Source organism: Delphinapterus leucas, chromosome 6 (genome assembly GCF_059928025.1).
Source record: "Delphinapterus leucas isolate spDelLeu-1000000601 "Yukka" chromosome 6, BTC_Dleu_Yukka2, whole genome shotgun sequence".
In the NCBI taxonomy this organism is placed as follows: domain Eukaryota; kingdom Metazoa; phylum Chordata; class Mammalia; order Artiodactyla; family Monodontidae; genus Delphinapterus; species Delphinapterus leucas.
In genome coordinates, this window is record NC_143134.1 from 27,597,901 (window position 1) to 27,617,017 (window position 19,117).

At 45.7% G+C, this 19,117-nt stretch overlaps 1 protein-coding gene across 1 annotated transcript in view; it reads left to right on the forward strand.

Annotated features, from left to right (window-relative positions):
* Positions 1-215: 215 nt before the first annotated feature.
* ROR2 (ROR family WNT receptor 2) overlaps positions 216-19,117 on the forward strand; it is a 49,074-nt gene continuing 30,172 nt past the window's right edge. Inside the window, exons 1-3 of the mRNA XM_022560694.3 lie at positions 216-418; positions 17,732-18,019; positions 18,825-18,855. Coding sequence (XP_022416402.2) covers positions 313-418; positions 17,732-18,019; positions 18,825-18,855 — 425 coding nt within the window. The 5' untranslated portion in view covers positions 216-312. The remainder of the gene's footprint in view (positions 419-17,731; positions 18,020-18,824; positions 18,856-19,117) is intronic.

Genomic DNA, 19,117 nt, shown 5'->3' on the forward strand with positions numbered 1-19,117 from the left:
ACCTGCTGACTCTGGCTCCAGAGTGTTTAATTTTGCCAGCCCGTGTTTTAATCTCTCTCTCTTTCCCTTAATGAAACTTCAGCCACATGTTTGCTTCCTCCGTATGTGCCGCAAATCATTTGCATTTTGCTGTTCTTGGGATAAAGCAAGAATCACTTTTGCTGTTGTATCAAATCTGATGCTAGAAAAGCCCTCTGGAAGCTACCATAACGCCTTATCCCTCTAGGTTTTCTATACGGTGGGGAGTTTTGCTGAAACATTATTATCTCTGCATGAGAAGCAGAGTAAAGGTCCTGAAGGGAAATCTCAGTAATGTGTGTGCTGTGCTCTTTTTGCACAGGGCAAGCAGAGGTTCCCGACCCGAATGACCCTTTGGGACAACTGGATGGACACGACAGCCCTATTCCAACTCTAAAAGGTAAATTGTGAAGTGCTCTTTGAATGCAAGTGTTCGAAAGTGTTTTCGTGGTACCATGTAGAGGGGCTCACAGTGCCATTCTACTCAAGGCTTGGCCTGATGAGATGGATGGTCAGGGTCCCCTGTGGCCCAGTGCTGCCCCATGGGTGGGTGTGAAGTCGAATCCAGCCTCTGTATCCCAACACTGAATCAAATCTTGGAGACAGAGTTTTGGGTGAAGTAGAAAAGAATACATTTATTGCTTTGCCAGGCAGAGGGGGTCACAGCAGGCTAATGCCCTCAAAACTGTGTGTCCCAACCTGCAGGGGGTAGTGAGGAGTTTTATAGTAATGGCTCAAAGACGGCATGATCAGCTTGTGGACATTCTCCTGACTGGTTGGTGGGGAGGTAAGTGGGAGTCAGCATCATCAACCTTCTGGTTCTAACTGGTCTGGGGTCTACATGCTTGTGAGCAGCATACCTTTCACTTCTCCCACCAGGTGGGGGTTTCAGTTTCTGCAAAACAGCTCAAAGATATTGTTATGTGTATCCCTTGAGGGGGAACCAGGACCCTGCCCCAAGGCTGCACTATTGTTTCTTGACTGTTCCTCCCTTGTCTCCACATCCTCTCCCTTCCCTGATTAGCAACTGTTGGAACTGCCCATTGGAACTCAGGGAAGGTCATGGAGGCCGAATGAAGCCTATTTCCTGTAATCAAGAAATGGGGGGCACAGACTTTTGTGCCCAGGAACCCCACAGGGTCCTGCTTAGTATCCGTGCAGTGGCCTGCCTCCCTCCACATCTGTGTCTCTTGACGCAGTTGTGAGGGTGCTGAGGGCTGGTTGGAGCTAGTCAGAAGCCTGTGGGTGGGTGGGAGATAGAGGGCAGGGGTAGACAGATCGCCACTGGAGGGAGGAAGGGGCTTTGGGGATGTTTCGTGGGCCTGAGTGGAGCCTTAAGAGCTGGACTCCTGGCTTGGCCACGAAGTCTCCTGAGGACAAGTGGCCGTCTCCTGGGCTTATTGTCGAGGTGTAATTGTCCAGACTAAGGGGCATCTCAGGCGGGCAGGTGGCCCTCCTGCAAAGGATCACCAAAGACCATGTTCTTTGTCTTGTTGCTCCGGGCTTTCCCAGAGGTCACTGTAAGGGTTACTGTTCACTTGGCACTCTTTGTTGGCGTCTTAGATTTGTAGAGTCCATAGACCCCCTTTCCTGTGATGCAGCCCAGTCACTTGAGGAAGTGACGATTTTCCTGCTTCATCCGCTGTCACCATATTGCCTTAGATTATTGCCTCAGTCAGCTTGAGCTGCCGCAACAAAACACCACAGACTGGATGGCTTAATCAACAGATATTTATTCCTCACAGTCCCGGAGGCTGGAAGTCCGAGATCAAGGTGCTGGCATGGCCAGGTCCTAGTGAGGGCACTCTTCCTGGTTTGTAGGCGGTGCAATCTTGCTGTGTCCTCACAGGGAGAGAGAGCGGGCTCTGGTTTCTTCCTGTCTTATAAAGATTCGGATCCCTTCCTGGGGGCCCCACCCTCATGACCTCATTTTAACCCTAATTACTCCCAATGGCCTCTCCTTCAAATACTGTCACACACATGGGGTTAGGGCTTCAACATGTGAATATGGGGGGACACAGTTCAGTGTATAACAATTAACGATTAAAACAACCACTTCATTTCTGTTTAATTTCTTTTTTTAAGCATTATTCAGAACCCAGAAATCCATATTAGTTGCTCAGCCCCTTGCACATTGAAGGTCCCTGTGTTCCCTCAGGAATGTGTTCACCTCCACGTGTCCAAGGCTGGGTCTCCTGGGGATTGAGCAGCAATGACTCAAGTCCACCAGTCTCAGCCGAGTTGACCAGATGTCCCTCTGTGTCCTGAAAGGGCCTTCTGGGGTCACACAGGGAGCTGCTGCCTTCTGGCCTCGAAACAGTCGTTTAAATCAACAGAAATAGAGTCACAGATGTAGAAAACAAATTTATGGTTACCAGGGGGGAAAGGGGGTGGGAGGGATAAATTGGGAGATTGGGATTGACATATACACACTACTATATATAAAATAGGTAACTAATAAGGACCCATTTTATAGCACAGGGAACTCTACTCAATACTCTGTAATGACCTACATGGGAATAGAATCTAAAAATGAGTGGATATATGTATATGTATAACTGATTTACTTTGCTGTACACCTGAACTAACACAACACTGTAAATCAACTATACTCCAATTAAAAAAAAAAAGAGTGCGTGGCTCTACATGCTGTTCGTAGCACCTGGTGTCTGGAGGCTCCTTGACAAGGATTTTCCTCTTTAGTATGTTATGCAGTAAATACACAAGTTAGTTTCCTCAGTCGACCGCCTCGCAGTCCTACTTTGGTCGCTGTGACCTTGCTTGTTAGGGGAGAGCCTCTACTGGGACAAGGATGTGTTCCCCAGGCAGACAAGACCTGGTCTCTGGAAGCTTGTGTACAATGCTGGGCCTCAGGAGAGGTTTCTTAGGAAGAAAGATACTTTTTGATGGTTAGATTCTGAAATCACTTCTCACAAGTGTGACTGAGCCCGAAGTCGAGACAGCCCACACAGATTTCCTGACTGCTCCGTACCAGGCACTGTGTGAGGCTGGGCACAACTGGTGATCAAAACAAGTGTGTCTCTGCCTCTCAGAGTTTACTGGACTGGGGAATTGGCATCGTAAGGGAAAACTGTTAAGTTATAAAACTAGGAGTTGTGACGAGTAGTCTGAAGGAAGAAATGAGGGTGTGGTGAACTGGAAGGAAAGGAAAGGATGTCTTGGTTTAAGGAAAGGATGTTGTGCTGAGGTCTGAACATCTGACATTCGCTAAAAGAAGGTGGGAGGAGGGTGTGTCTGGGGCCAGGGCAGAAGCCTGTGAAAAGACCTTGAGGCCAAGAGGATTCGGTGTCCTGGGGCAGCTGGGAGAAGGTGGGGGCTTATGGGCTGGGGGAGCTGAGGTTGGAGAGGTTTTTGGGTCCGGTACCATGGCCATCAGCCATGTGTGGGTCTTTAAATTTAAGTCAATTAAAATTAAATAAAATTGACTCCAGTTCCTTGGTCTTACTAGCTATATTTCAAGTGTTCAGGGGCCACCTGTGGCTAGAAGCCACCATGATATGGGCAGTACAGATCTAGAGCATTCCATTATCAAAGAAAGTTCTGTTGGGCAGCCCTAGGAGAGCGTGCACAGCTGTTTAGATGGCAGGAGAAAGCTCTATTTCATTGTAAGAGACGCCCTTCATTCTGGAAAGCCTGGGACGTGGTATAACCTGATTTACTGTTTCTGAAGATCTCCCTGGCAGCTCTGGAGGATGATGGAGGGGAAGTAGAGGGGAATTAGGAGGAAGGTGTGGCTAAATAAGTGGACGAGCCACAGCAACAGCCTAAAATCCAACCTGCAGTCATTCCGTGGACGCTAATATTCCCTTGGGAAAACGTGCTCTGGGGCTGTGTTTAGATGTGCAGACCTCTTCCTCCAGGCAGAGCGGGGCCTCCTTGTGGGCATGGGCTGGGGTGTGCAGGGGCCGGGAAGGAGTGCTGCACTGGCCACTGCTGTTCTTCAAGCCGAGTGTTCACAGCTGCCCTAAAGGAGGCAGAAGCAGCCGCTGGACTCCCGGTCCACTTGGTTGGAAGATGCATTTGCTAATCGAGGTGCTGAATGACCATGGGCTGAACGGTCATAGAAACTTTATTGCCAACTAGCCGTAAGTTCCAAACATCAATAAGTCAGCTTCAGTGGCTTGGGTGGGATTCCTTGACCTCCTTTTTGGTATTCGAGCAACTTCTCAAGCCTAGAACAGGACGCTTTCTAATGTCCTCTGCTTAGTTGGAATTGGGTTGCCTCGTGATTTTGTTAGCCCACTTGTGACTGTGTTACAACTGTGTGCACATCAGTGTGTGTGCAGGGCTGAGGGGAGTTTCAGTTAGAGTTTGGAAGCTTCTCCAGGGCGCAGAAATACCAATTGCAGAAGTTAACTTGTCAAGCGGGTGTGCGTGTGTGTGTACACGTGTCTGTGAGCATGTGTGCACGCTTGTAAAAAGGCAGTAAGAAAGGATGCAGAGGCCCACAACAAGCCGGGCCCCTTTTCTGTAGTGGCAGCACCGGATAGTGAAGCATGGTGAGTGCAGCGGTCCGTGCTTGGCTTGGCCAGGAGACAGGCCTGGATTGAGTGGCGCTCCACCATCCTGTTGGGGTCCGGGCACTGCTCTCGGCCACATCTCACCCCCAGCCATTGGAGGGATGGAAGGGCTTAGTGTATAGCTCTCACCCAAAAAGCAGTGGCTGGATGCTGAGGCCATTTGTCATTATCACAGTTATGATTTTCAGTGTGTCCATCAGTTTCTAAGCATCGAGACCACAGCAGCCCCTCAGGGACAGGAGCCTGGTGAATGGCCCCCCAGGGAGACCCAGGGGCCTCAGTTATTCCCTTGCAACACAATTCTCTAGTCCTGTCGTGCGATTTTACTTCCTTATGGGTTATGGCTCTTACACAAACGAGGACTCAATCCACTCTTCCTTTCTGATCCCCCGACCTCCTTCTCACACCCTCAGTGACGGAAGGAACTGGCCTGGCAATGCCAAATCTATTATTCCACGCATTTTTTTGTTTAAAGAGCTTCAGGGAGCATTACTACTTGGCCACATTTGGCTTAAATCATATATAAAAAAATAATAAGAGCCGAATGGACTGTATGAGTTATTTCTTTAACCCAGTTACCGTTTATGATGCCCACGCATCTGTAAAATTGCAGGCAGGTGGAACCGACCAGCGGCCAGCCTGTCACCAAACAAAACAGGATCTGAGAATTAGTGACAAGCGTAAAAAGCATTTGAGTTCAAATGCACTGTGCCAAGATTGAGCACTTAACATGTAATTGGTGGTTGGTATTCAGGGAGAGAGAGATCCCAGAGTCTAGAAGGAAAAAATGAATACAAAAGACACTGTGATTTACAGCTGAAACGTTTGCCTGAAATTTCTGTATTCCAAAGTACTGTCACTGTTAGGACTGAAGGCTTACGACTCCGGTTATAGCGATATTTAACAGGAGTTTTATATTCTTTGCTATATTAGACACACTATTTATTATTATTATACTTACAAAAGTGTGCATTTGGCCTAGAAACCATTTGCTCTTTTGTTCCAAGGCTGTATTTTAAATGCATATGTAACACATCTCCGGTTTTGTAAAATCAGTACTTTGGAATGTGTGTGGGAAGTGGATCATTTCTGAGAGCCCGGACAGGTGGTACTCATCTTGTTCGTCCTGCAGCCTCCAAAAATAGACTCGCTTGCTTGTGTCTCCTGTCTTAGGAGGAGGACTACTCATCACCCCCACTGAAACCAGAAGGGGAATTCCTGACTCTCCCCACGTGAGGATGTGTTGCAGTGAGAGGTGATCTGTAGGGCATTCTAAATCACAGGGCCGGAGTCGATGCCTTACTCACCAGGCTGCCCCCTGCTATTTGCGACACGCTGTGCTGCAGTGCTGAACTAAAATTTCCTGGGACAGAGAAAAAAAGCCATCAACGGAGTTCACCATGTTGGCATGAAGACGATGCCTGATGTCTGTTTACTGGGTGCCTGGTTCCCGATTCACATAGGACACAAGGATTGATTAGCATATATGTTGGGTGCATTTCTGTATTATTCTGGAACTCTTGATGTGTGTGTGAATGTGTGTGTCAGTGTTTCCTGCAGTTTACTAGAGAGTGAGGGTCTCCAGGGCTGACGGGGTAAACTTGAAAACAGCACCCTGCTTGCAGACACAGTTAGCGTTAAGTCTGTGGCTGGAAACTTGGCACCTCCCCTCTGGGTGTCCCCTGGCTGGTCATGGAAACCTGGGGCTCCCCCAGACAGTGAGCGGAGGGCCTAAAATGTTGCCCCACTTCCTCTGGACAGATGTAACATGGGTTTCCAGGCTCTGATCCCTGGCCACTCTCGAGGTGAAGGCTGCTCGTTGAGCTCCCCTGACCCTCCTGCCGGCTGTGAATTTGCAGAGCCCATTGGGCTGCCCGGGATCTGGACAAACTCAGCCATGTTGGGAGAAAGCCTCAACCTACAGATGAGAGATTTCGAAATGTACACAGTCATGTTGTCCGGGGCGGATTGGGTGGCACGGGAGCTCGTACACGTGCACGGGAGCCCACTCTGGGGAGGGCGGGGACACAGCCTGCTTCCAGGAGCATGAGGCCAGTCTCTGTCTCCAAGCCTTCCTCTCTGCTTCTCCTTCTCATGTCCCCCACTCACTCTCCCAGGGTAGCTGCTGGAGACCTGCACGTCAGCTGGGATGTAGTCACGGCAACTGGTGGCCAGTGTCTGGCTGGACCATCCATTGTTGTCCCTATTGAAGGTGACAGAGAGGCAGTCATTCTTCTTCAGCCCACTGAGTTTGAACACCAAACTGCAGGGAGCTTGTTCATGTGTGCTTGTCTAACGTCTGTCTCAGGTGTGTGCGTCTGTGTGTGTGTGTGTGTGTGTGTGTGTGTGTGTGTGTGTCTGTGTGAATGTATCTGTGTCCCTGTCCCTTTGAAAGGATGTGGGTGTCACCCTGTTTGTCAAATGGTCTCCTTCCTTCTCCCTCTCTTCTGCTTTTATTCCTCAATCCCTCGAGCCCCCTGCAGTATTTTCCAAGGGCTGTCATAACAAAGGACCACAAACTAGGTTCCTTAAGCAACAGAAATTTATTCTCACAGTTGTGGAGGCCAGAAGTCCAAAATGAAGGTGTTGGCAGGGTTAGCGCTTTCTGGAGGCTCTGAGGGAGAAACCGTCCATGTCTCTTAGCTTCTGGCATTGCCGGCAGTCCGTGCAGTTCCTGGGTTTGGGGCCGCATTACTCCAATCTGCCTCTGTTTTCACGTGATCTTCTCTGTGTCTGTATCCAAATGTCCCTCTTTAAAGGACACCAGCCTTTGGATTAGGGCCCACCCATATGTCCTCATCTCAGTTTGATTACATCTGCGATGACTCAATTTCCAGGTAAGGTCACATTCACAGGTTCCAGCACCACTATCTCACTGGGGGACACAGTTCAACCCACAGCACCGTGTTCTCCACCAAACACTGTTACTTACTTTTCTCCATCTGTCAGGTCCTTTAATTTCATTTCCCCCTGTTTTTCTCATTTTCTCTGATTTCCAACCTTTCTAGTCTCACACCCTCCTCTGACCCTGTTGCTCCCCCGGTAAGCTCCCCTCCTCCAACTCTTTCTGCTGCTGGTTCCGTGCAGACCGCTAGACAGCTCAGCGGGAAGGTCTGAGCCCCTGCCACTGCCCCCGACGGATTTATTGGCCTGTAAATACTTCCTTCTGGGAAGAGCAGCTTTGTCCTCTGCGCTGGCTCTCAGGGTCCCCTCATCACCTGCCCTTCTAGGCAGGTTGTTTTATTTCCCACCAATCAAAGCCCTGTGACCTCATGACCCTAGTACACATGGCTTTCCTTATCTCCTCCCAGGCTAGTCAGCGTGATCTGGTAAACAAGCAGACCCTCAAACACCTTAGTCATTTGACCAAGTTGGTGAATATGTGGACGGTCAGTTGGTGTAAAAAAAAAAAATCGTTAATCATTGATCTGACTGTGAGGTCAGGAGTGGTGTCCACTGGAAACAGGTTCTTTGTTACCTCTGCCTTTAGTATGTTTTCACGCTTGGACTGAGCTCCACTGTGTAGAGTTTAGGGGCAAGCAGAGAGCTGGCCTGGGCATCAGGGAGATGGAATGCATTAGCGTCAGTTGTTGAAGTGACCCTGCTGTGAGGAAGGGGAACCCCCCTTGGATAATCAAAAGGGAAAACTTCTGTTCTCCTCTCTTAACGCTGTGGCGGGCTGACCGGATCCAAGGTAGCAGAATTTGCGGTCGCCTATGTCTAGCTCCTCCTGGCCTGTTCAGTTGCGTCTGGAGAGGTTTGGGGCAACTCTAAAGGAAGGCTTTGTGAGCTAGAGGAGAACTTAGCAATGGCCAGTACAAATGCCATATTTCACATGGAAAGGAAATGAAGCTGAGAGGTGAAAAACTGGCTGGCAATTGAACACCAAGGGAGAAAGCAATATTGTGCTTAGTCTTCATAGAATTTTCTTTCTACTTTCATTTCGGCCTCCAGAGAATAATGATGGTTGTAATGGTGGACCAAAGTAACTTGGCCTCCCTCAGACTTAAATTACATACAAGTGCTCAATAAAATATTCGTAAAAGATGTAAATGCTTAGATGAACTTGCAAGAGAGATGGAGAAATGCCCAGGAGCCAGGAATAGGAAGGAAACAAAATTGTGATAGCCCTGGACTGCCAAGGCAGGAACCAGCCAGGTGGTTCCACTTTGTTTACAGCCATGGAGAATGGCCCAGTTTTCCTGGGAAAAAGTTTAACTGAGACAAAGAGTTGGACTCTGCAGGTGTTGTGCAGTTATGACATGAGCTTTCCAATGGTGAGCTCTTCAGCGGTGTCACCTTGTGGCCATGGGGCAGATGTGGATGCATCCATGGGCTCCAGAGTAGAACGAGCACCAATAAGACGAGGACACTTTGGCAAAAGATGGTGCAGGCCAAGGGTAGCCACAGACACATCAATCTTCAGTGTTTTGACGCTGGAATAGCTTTCACTAGAGAGGATACCCAGAAGTAGAAAATCCTGATTTTGAGATTACATGAAATAACTAAACATGCTAAAGTTACTGATTTCACTGGAATTGGATGTATTACATTTCCTTCAATCAGGAGAAATAAGGGGTTGAGAAAAAAATGAAGTTTGGTTTTAGAAAAATGAAGGAATTTACATTTTTTATGCCTTAATATAAGGCCTATGAAATATCACCCCTGCTGTAGAAACTATTCTGCTAGGCTTAGTTACATCAGAAGCCTTGGGTTTCAATATCATGCCAGAAGGCAACCCATGAGGCAGAGATCAGAGATGTTGTAGATTAGGCACCGTGGCTAAGTCCTAGGAGACCTAAGGAAACAGGGGGGAATTTTCATTCATTAGCCCAGGAGGGTGAGAAGAGGGCTTGCCTGAAGCCTGGTTCGAGGTGGGAAACACAGAAGGCTTTCCCATGAGAAATCAGACTTGGATCCACACATCAGGAAACCACATTTACATTTACCAGAATGTTGTGGGGGAACCCTGAGCCCAAGAATGAACGTGAACATTTGACACTGCCTGTTGCAGGAACCCAGTCCTAAAGGGATGCTCACAGAAAAACCAGCCCTGCAGGGGAAAATTACAAAGTACACTCAGAGAGGCCCAGGATGAGTGATGAGCTAGTAAACAATGAAGCCAGAAGGATTAAAGATAAAGGAAGAAAAAGCAGTGGTGGGTTTGAAAAGGAACCAAAGAGACCTTCTAGAAATGAAAAATGTAGTAGACGAAATGAGAAAACTTGATGGACAGTAGACTGTGCTTAGCTAAAGATTCTAAAAGGACAGGAAATATAAAAGTAGGTGAATAGTTTGGAGGAATCACATTAAGAAATTCAGCATATATCAAGAAGGAGATTTCAAAGGAGACATAAAGGGGAAGGGAGAAACGATATTTCATGAGATACTGGTAGAGAATTTCACAGAATTGATGGAAGGCATGATGTTGGAAATGGCACGGAGGCCCGTTGAGGCTAAAATAAAACTAAATTCACAGCTAGTGACACTTCGAAACGGCAAAGACAAGGGGAAATATGAAAAGTAGCCGAAGAGGGGAAAGGTCAGATTACCCACAAAGGAACAGCAGAACTTGTAACAAAACCACAAAAGACAGAGGACAGTACTGTAATTGTCAGTCTAGAATTCTGTACCCAGCTAAGCTATTATTCAAGTGTGGAAGTAACAGGTAATTTTCGACCAAGGGTAAGAGTGTTTACAACTTCAGTCCTTTACCCAAAGAGCGGATGAGAATCAGGAAGAGCTCAGTTGAACCAGGAGGAAGGAGTGAGATGCAGGCAGACTTGGCAAGGAAAGAACTCGGTAGCCTTGGTAAAGGTTGGCAAATCTAAAGAAATACTGTTAGTAAAAATCATCAGTAATAATGACCCCTGGGAATGTACAAATGGAGTGTAACTAAACACTGGGAAGCAATGACTCAAAGCTCTGGTGTCTGGGGGGTGATTGTAGCTCACAGCATTTCAAGGTGCTTGTATTTGGTTGTATTGGGGAGACTTTGTCAAATTAGGTATGCCTATAAAAATTAGTAAAGCTAGCTACTTAAACCTAACTTTCAAACAAGTAATGGGAGAATAAAGAAAAAAAATGAGTAGAAAATAGGAAGAGAGAATTAAGAAGCAAAATTAACACTTTAAAAATAAACCCATCAGTTAAGAAACTCATAAGGTTAACACATACAGACTTATAAATTAACCTGTTAAATTATACGTTGTTTACAAGATTCATGTCTAGTATGTAAACATAAAAATCATTAAAAAAATAAAAATACAGAGTAGGACTACATTAACCAAAAGTACTCTGAAATAGGTACATTGCTATCAAACTAAATGGTGTTTTAGACACAGAAGCCTTACATAGTGATGTAAAGACTAGACGATATAATAAACTGGGAGTTTACTGCACCCAGCAACATAGTTTCCAATATATAAGCAAAACCTCAGAGAATTATTAATGGCTATTTGCCATATACAGTATCAAATTAACACATATCTCATTGAAGCTAATAGATAAGTATAAGTATTAAAAATTTGAGCAACAAATTGACAAGCTTAATCTATTGGGCATATATAAACACCTGCATTGAGCAATTAGGGAAAACACATTCTTACCAATCAAATGTGGGACGTTTTAGGAATTGACTCTGCACTAGGCTGTAAAGCAAATCTCTCTCTCTTTTTTTTTTTTCATGTTTCATTTTCTGTTTATTCCTTGAAATTGTGGTGTTTGTGCAAGCACATCTCAGTGGTATCAAAGAATTATCATCACACAGACTATGTTTTGTGACAACAGTGCAATTAAAGCACACCTTTAATAACCAAGAAAAATGATAAATTACAAGTTAACTGGGGTCTGACCAACCACATGGAGATTAAATAAAATAATTTATTTGGTGGCTAAATAAGAACTTGAAAAATTCATATTTAATGCATACATTAGAAAAGGAAAAAGATAGAAAATTTATTAGGAGAAGTTAGGAGTATAAAGATTTGAATAGACAGCTACAGTAGGAGAGCCTCAAGGACTGGTAAACCTTCCTAAAGACTCTTGAGCTCATGAGGAATCCTTAAGATACAACCTAAAACAACAGCACTGTTTCATGTCCAAAATATTGGCAAACATTTGAAAGCTCCCAAACACCAAATGCTGGCAAAGTTGTAGGAGAAATACTTTAACTCAGACACTTTTGAGACCTAGATCGATGAAAGATTTCAAGGCCCTATGACTTATCACTAATGCATCCAGGTGGATGCTTTTGAGGTTATTCCCATACATGTACAAGTTGAGGTGTATAAAGATGGTCATTAAACACTGTTTGTATTAGCAAAAATGTGGAAACGATTTACTGCTCCAGAATTGGGAAATGGATAAAGAAATTGTGGTTTGTTTGTACAGTAGAATATTATACAGTAATTAAAATAAATGAACTACATCAACATAGGTAAATCCCAAGCTGACTCTGAGTGAAAAAAAGCAACTAGCAAAGATGATCTTTCAGAGAAAATTCTAAAAGTATAAAATAATACAAATATGAATTGGAATAGTGTAGTTCTCTGGAGAGGAAAGGACAAATAGGGAAGGGTGTGCTTTAGTTACATTCCAGAATGTCTTATTTTTTAAGTGTTGTAAGTCAAATATGGTAAAATATTTGCGTAAAATCTTGATGTTGTGTACATGGGTACTACTATGTTAATATCTGTATTTTTCTCTGCAATATTTCAGTATTAAAAATTGTTAGCTCAGGGCTTCCCTGGTGGCACAGTGGTTGAGAGTCCGCCTGCCATTGCAGGGGATGTGGGTTCGTGCCCCGGTCTGGGAAGATCCCACATGCCGCGGAGCGGCTGGGCCCGTGAGCCATGGCTGCTGAGCCTGTGCGTCCGGAGCCTGTGCTCCTCTCCAAATTGTTAACTCAAAAATAATTAATATTGAAGAGGAGGCAAGAGGAGATAGGAGCAGTATGAACTTTGGAAGCAAAAAGGCTATATTATTGTTATTTGAAGAAAATCTACATAGAAAATCTAAGACAACTCAGAAACTCTTATAACTAAGGTAGTTCAGTAAAGTGGCAAGATAAAAGAAAAATATACATAAGGGACAGAATAATGGCCTCCCAAAGATGTCCACGTCCTAAGTCCTGGAACTCAGAGCATGTCACCTTTCACGGAACAGGGACTTGGCAGGTGGGACTAAGTTCAGGATTTTGAGATGGGAAATGATCCTGGATGATCCAGGTGGGCCAATGTAATTACAGAGGTCCTTATAAGAGAGAGACAGGAGGGTCAGTCACTCAACAGAGATGTGATGATGGAAACAGAAGTTGGAGTGATACAAGGAAGGCACCATGGGCCAGGGCATGCAGGTGGCCTCCAGAAGCCAGGAAAGGCAAGGAGAAAGACTCTTCCAGAGCCTCCAGAAGGAATACAGCCCTGCTGACACATTGATTTTCGGACTTCCGACCTGCAGAACTGTATGTTAGTAAATTTGTGTTGTCTCATGCTGTTTGTGCTAACATGTTACAGCAACAACAGGAAATTAGTACAATACGTAGAAATATAATAGTTTTCCTATAATAAATGCAGTTCTCTCTCCATCATCCTATCCCAGTTTTTAAATGGAACTTATCAGAATGGAAGAGAAATAGCCGTGGAATTGAGAAACTCGCCCCTCCGTCAAAGTAACATTTGTTATTCTTGATGTCAAAATGTGTTTCAGTCATCATAATTTAACGCATGTGACTTTGACATAGCAACAGGCCAAGATCAGTGGGGTGGGGGGCAAGGTTAGAAATGAATAGTGGCAGCTGGGAACACCCTCTGTGGAGGTGACTTTCTGGCAGAGAATTGACTTATGAGAAATAGAAAATATCAGAGGACTAGGGGTTCTTGGCTGACTGCACCATGAGGGATCAGTTGGGTGTGTTTTAGGAAGAACAAGGGACCCCCCCCCCTTCCAGTGGGGGAGAATGGGGGAAGGGAAAGAATATTCCAGAAGCCTTGATACCATGGGTATAAATTAGCTTTTCTTCATTATCTGTCTTTCTGATTTCTTCCTGAAGGCTCACTTTTACTCACCTGCCTAGGGAGGGAGCTATGAATGTATGAAGTTACCATGTTATCAACCCATAGTTTTGGTCTCTCTGAGCTTCCTGCAGAGCATGAAGGAGGCTGATTCAAGACCTAAGTCGGGACATGGGTGCCGTCTGCGGACATCCTGCCCTTTTGTCCATTCCCAGCTGGACAGGCCTCTTATATGCCATTGCACTCAGAACCTCCCCAGGTATTCTTTCCAGTCCTACCATGCCCTCCAGCGATGCTTCTCAGTGTTGTTTCGGGCCTGCTCTAAGTTCATTCTTGGATGGGTTTCGTTCACTGGAATTGTTGCTTTTCTTTCTCCTCAGCGCTTCAGAGCAGGGACTCTTAGCTCGGGCTGCACACTTAAGAGTTTTGACAAATTGCGCAACTGGATGTATATTGTAAGCTTCCAGGTGACCCCAATGTGATGACACTGTTGAACCCCACTGGTTTAGACGGTGTAGGGTCGAGAAGAGTTGGCAGGAACTCCCCATGTGGACTAGATCACTTCACTAGATTCTCCTTTGTTTTTTGTAGATTGAGGAAGGTGTGGCTTCAGGAGTGAGTGTTCATCTGGTTGAGAGTGAAGGGAATCTGGATAAATTGGGGAGGAAATCAGTGGAAGGCTTACCCCGGGATCTGAGCAAAACTGAGGGTGGTTGCCAGCACTCTGGGAAGGATGCTTTCAAGAGAGTGGTCCCCCTCCCCTTTGCCTGACACCTCCACCTCCCCTCTACCTGCTTGTCCGTGATTTGTTCACCTGGTCTTACCTTGCCCATCCCTCCTCAGCAGGCATTTCCTGACCCCAGGACTACACTTGTAATGCTGTGCAACCATCACTGCTCTCTAGTTCCAGACATTTTCATCACCCCAAAGTGAGACCCTCTACCCATTAAGAGTCACTCCCTTATTTCCCTTCCCCCAGCCTCTGGCAACCAGTAATCTATTTTCTGTCTCTGGATTTACCTATTCTGTACATTTCACATAAACAGAAATAGCCAAGAGTGCTTTAAAATTTAAGTCAACTGTGTAAGGTGCTTGATTCCAGCACCTGTGGATTTCTTTAGTCCTTGTTAGCTAGTGTTGATAACGCATCGGAAAGGGAAATACCAGCACCATCTCTGGATTAAGCCTAATAGATGGTTTCACAGCGCCCTACCCGGTGGGACAAGGTTAACATCAGGGCTGTCTATGCCCACATGGCGCGCAGACCAGGCACGAGCCCACCTGCCCTATTCTGCATTTCTCAGAAAGGAGCCTTCCTGAGGGACATGGAAAGACTTAAGTCTAAACCGCTGTCAATTTGTCAGTCAGGGGTGTAGGAGAAGCTGTTGGTGGGAACAGTGAAGAAGAACTCCACGTTTCCATACCCATTCGATGTAAAAAAGATATTCTTGAAAAGAAGTAGACACTAAGGGTCTATGTTTAGAGTAACTGGACAGTCCTGGACTCTCCCCAGGTTTCCTTCTAAGTTGTACAAAAGGAGCTGTCTCCTTAACTTTCTCCTGTGCTTCCCTCCCTTTCTTCCCTTTCTTCCCTTTCTAGACAAATGTTGTTTCCATGTTGAAGAAGATCCTTCTATATCTTTCAAGATTTTTAGCCGATCGATGGCGACATCCCAAGTTGATGTATGCAAATGGAGGAAGGCGGTAGCAGAACTACTCTCAAGCCAGCCCCCCAAATGGATGAGACAAGAGCCAGCAGTGACCACCCTGTCTCAGCCCTCAGAACCCCTGGGCCTGCTCCTTTTAGGTTTTTGCTAGTCAGCTTGGAGACACAGATCCTTACACTCTGCCTTTACACAAAGCCATTGCCTGTGTCTCCCAGGAAGCCATGGTTTGTCAAAGGCCTTTGGAAAAACTGTCATCAGGGTAGAGATGAGAATTATAATGAAACTTATGCCAGGAAGAAGAGATCATGGTGATGTATTCTGTCATATGCTATTTTGAATTGTAATTTGATGACTATTTTATATGCCCTACTGTGCATTTTCGTGTTATGAGACCTTAATGAAGCGTTTGAATCTTAAGCAACTTGTAAGGGCCTGGGCTCTGGCCAGAACATAGTGAAACAGTGTGTTCGCTGTAATCTGGGCAGCCCGGATTATACCAAGTAACCGCTTCAGAATGTCAAATCAGGTCTCATTTTGTTTTCAAAGATGCCGGGTCTAGTGCAGGAGCGTCAGGAATGCAGGTCTCTCCAAGGTGAGCTTGTGCTGTTAATGAACAGCCCTGACATCCAAGATATCACCCTGCTTGATTCAGCCTCTTTTCAAGGTGTTTGCCATCGACATTTTAGTTACCTCCCAGCTTTGTGTCATCAGTAAGAATTCTTTTCCTCAACTTGAGTGCACTGAGAAAGGGGTTGGCTAGCAGAGAGTCAAGGTAGAACCTAATGATGTTGTTAATAATATTCATAAATAGTAATCAGTACTACTTAGTGACACCTCTCTAGACCGATATCTATCCACTCTCCCCTGTGAAGGAAAACTGTCCCTTCATCTTGAAATTCACAACCTCCCACCTCCTCAGTTATCTCCTATCACCCAACACCTGAGCCATCACTCATCCTGTGAAACTTATCCCCGGGGTCCACTAGAAATCCTATAATTTTTCATCCAATTAAATCAGTAATACAGATATGTGCCATCTTTCAATGTTTCACTTCATTAAAGCAGAAAAAAAGAATAGGGACCAACCAGAAATCAAGCCAAAAGATTTAGAACTTGAATATGCTTTATAGGCTTTTTTGATTGCTCTATTATCTTGGTTTTGTCTGTGGTAAGTTCATCTCCTGATGATTGATTGTCTTGTCTGTCTAGCCTTAGTGGGTTTTTTTAGTGTTGGAATTTTAGTGTGCATGTTTACCTTGACAGAAGGTATCCCCCAGCCCCTGACTTCCTACACCACACACACACACACACACACACACACACACACACACACACACACACACCCCTCCCCCTCCCCACCGCTGTCTGCCTTACTTCCTCTTGTTCCCAGTGGCCTTTGTCACCAGCTGAGAAGCTCTTGTCTGTGGTTGAACTGGAACCCCACGTTCCTGGGCAGTGTTTCCAGCCCCACTAGCTCTGTATTTCAGGTACTTTTAGGCCCTGTTTTCCTTCCTGTGTGTGAGCCCTGGACGGCTTCTTCCTGCTCCTGCCCTGGGTGCAGTGGGCAGCAACACTCAACCGTGTTATTTTTGTTGTGTTCAGACCAATGATTAGCTTGTTTTTGAGGCTATCTCTGTTTTGTCACATGCTTTCTTTTTCTACTTTCCTTATTGTGGCTTGTGCTTGATGGTGTGGTAGAGGGAGGATGGACTTTCTGAATATGAATTTGCATCATAAATTTAGTGAGATTAGATTTAGTGCTTTCAAAAAGAAGTAAAGTTGATTCTCATTACTTGCAGATTCCATATTTGCAAGTTTGCTTATTACCTAAAATGTATTTTTAACCCCAAAATCAGTTCTCACAGTACTTTCATGGTCATTCATAGACATGCCCAGAGCAGTGAAAATTTTGAATTGCCCAGTGCACACATGCACACATTCCCAGCTGAGCCTGAACAAAATGACACTCTGCCTAATGTCCCAACTCATACTGTAAACAAATGTCCTTTTCATGATCTATTTAGTCCCATGTTTTTTGCATTTTTGTACTTTTTGTTGGTAATTTGCCATTTAAAATGCCCCCAGTAATGGTGCTGAAGTGCCGTCTGGCGTCCTAAGCAAAAGATGTGCCTTATGGAGAAAGCATGTGTGTTAGATAAGCTTCCTTCAGACACAAGTTATTGGTCTGTTGGTCGTGAGATCAATGTTAATGAATCAACAATACTTACTAAATAAGGTGTCTTTAAACAGAGCACAGTAAAACAAGGTTCTTTATTGATCGGTTGATTAGAATGCTGTGACCAGAGGCTCACAGGAACCTAACCCTGTGTTTCCCCAGGAGCAGTGAGTCCGTATTCTCTCATTCAGTGTTTGAGGCAACATTCTAGAACAAAATTACCCCAAATAACGAGAATGGGCTATACCTATGTGAGAGAAGAAGGAACCCCAGGCAGCCTTCTCTCCCAGCCCTCACGGACTCTTCTCCTTTGCAGGGTACTTTCTGAATTTCCTGGAGCCGGTTAACAATATCACCATAGTCCAAGGCCAGACAGCGATTCTGCACTGCAAGGTGGCCGGAAACCCGCCGCCCAGCGTGCGGTGGCTGAAGAACGACGCCCCGGTTGTGCAGGAGCCCCGGCGCGTCATCATCCGCAAGACGGAATACGGTTCTCGGCTGCGGATCCAGGACCTGGACACGACGGACACTGGCTACTACCAGTGCGTGGCCACCAATGGCGTGAAGACCATCACCGCCACTGGCGTCCTGTTCGTGCGGCTCGGTGAGTGGGGACAGGCCCCGGTGTGTTGCTTATCAGATAGGAATGTCCCCAGCCACCGAGCAGCAGATTAATTTGCGGTTTGAAACTGAACACACACAAGTCAGCAGAGAGAAAATCAATAAAACCCTTCCCCGAGGTCTTTCCCATTGTGCACGAGATCCTGGCTTAACCTGTTACCCATTTACTAGTAATAAAAGAAAATAGACGCAAATGGAGAGGTCTGTAAACCTGGAGTGCAGAACATAATCTCAGGCAGGCTATGTGTCAGGAGGTCACCCCACGGGGAGGCTGGCCACGCACGCTTCAAGCCCAGGCAATCCAGACAGGCACCCACCCACCCACCCACAGAAACCCAGCCCGGCCCAGAGGATGGGCAGGGAGCAGAGCGTGAGGACAATTTTGTACTCTTGTGCTTGTCACAGGTGGCATGAAGCAATTAAATGGCAGGCAGGAATATGTCCCTTTCATCCCAGTTCTGTGGAGGTCCCTGCAATGCCCCAGCCATTCTGTCACCAGTAAGACAGATCTTGTGAAACAAGTTTAGATGAGAAGAGAGAAAAGACAGCAAAAACTCCCAAAATATCTCCTGACATTTCTGCATCAACACAGAGCACCCCTTCCATCCTTGGTGGTTTCCCCCATCCTTGGCATATAATATTGGGCAGGGGCAGAGCTGGAGGCCGAAGACAGCTCACCACAAATAAGCACCCTGGGCTGCGGTTGCCTTTACCACGGGCTGGATTGGAAAAAAAAATTATACCAAATCATGAAGTATTAATAACTTGTCTTTTTTCTTTTCCTTTAGGTCCAACACACAGCCCAAATCATAACTTTCAGTAAGTATTTGCTTTCCTCAAACCATTTTCTCATTCTTTGTGGGCTTCCGTTATATAAGAACCCCGGCTTTAAATCGGGCAAACACATGTTTCTGCTGAATTTGCTAGAAGTTGGCTGGACTTCACACAAGGATGGCAATGTGCTTGCTTTTGGATGGAAAACTGTTATATTTTCCGTGTTGAGTGTTAGGGGAAAAGTCATAAAAGCAGGCATAGTTAGTTGCTATCAGAGATCGTGACCTTGCAGGGCAACTGGAGGCAG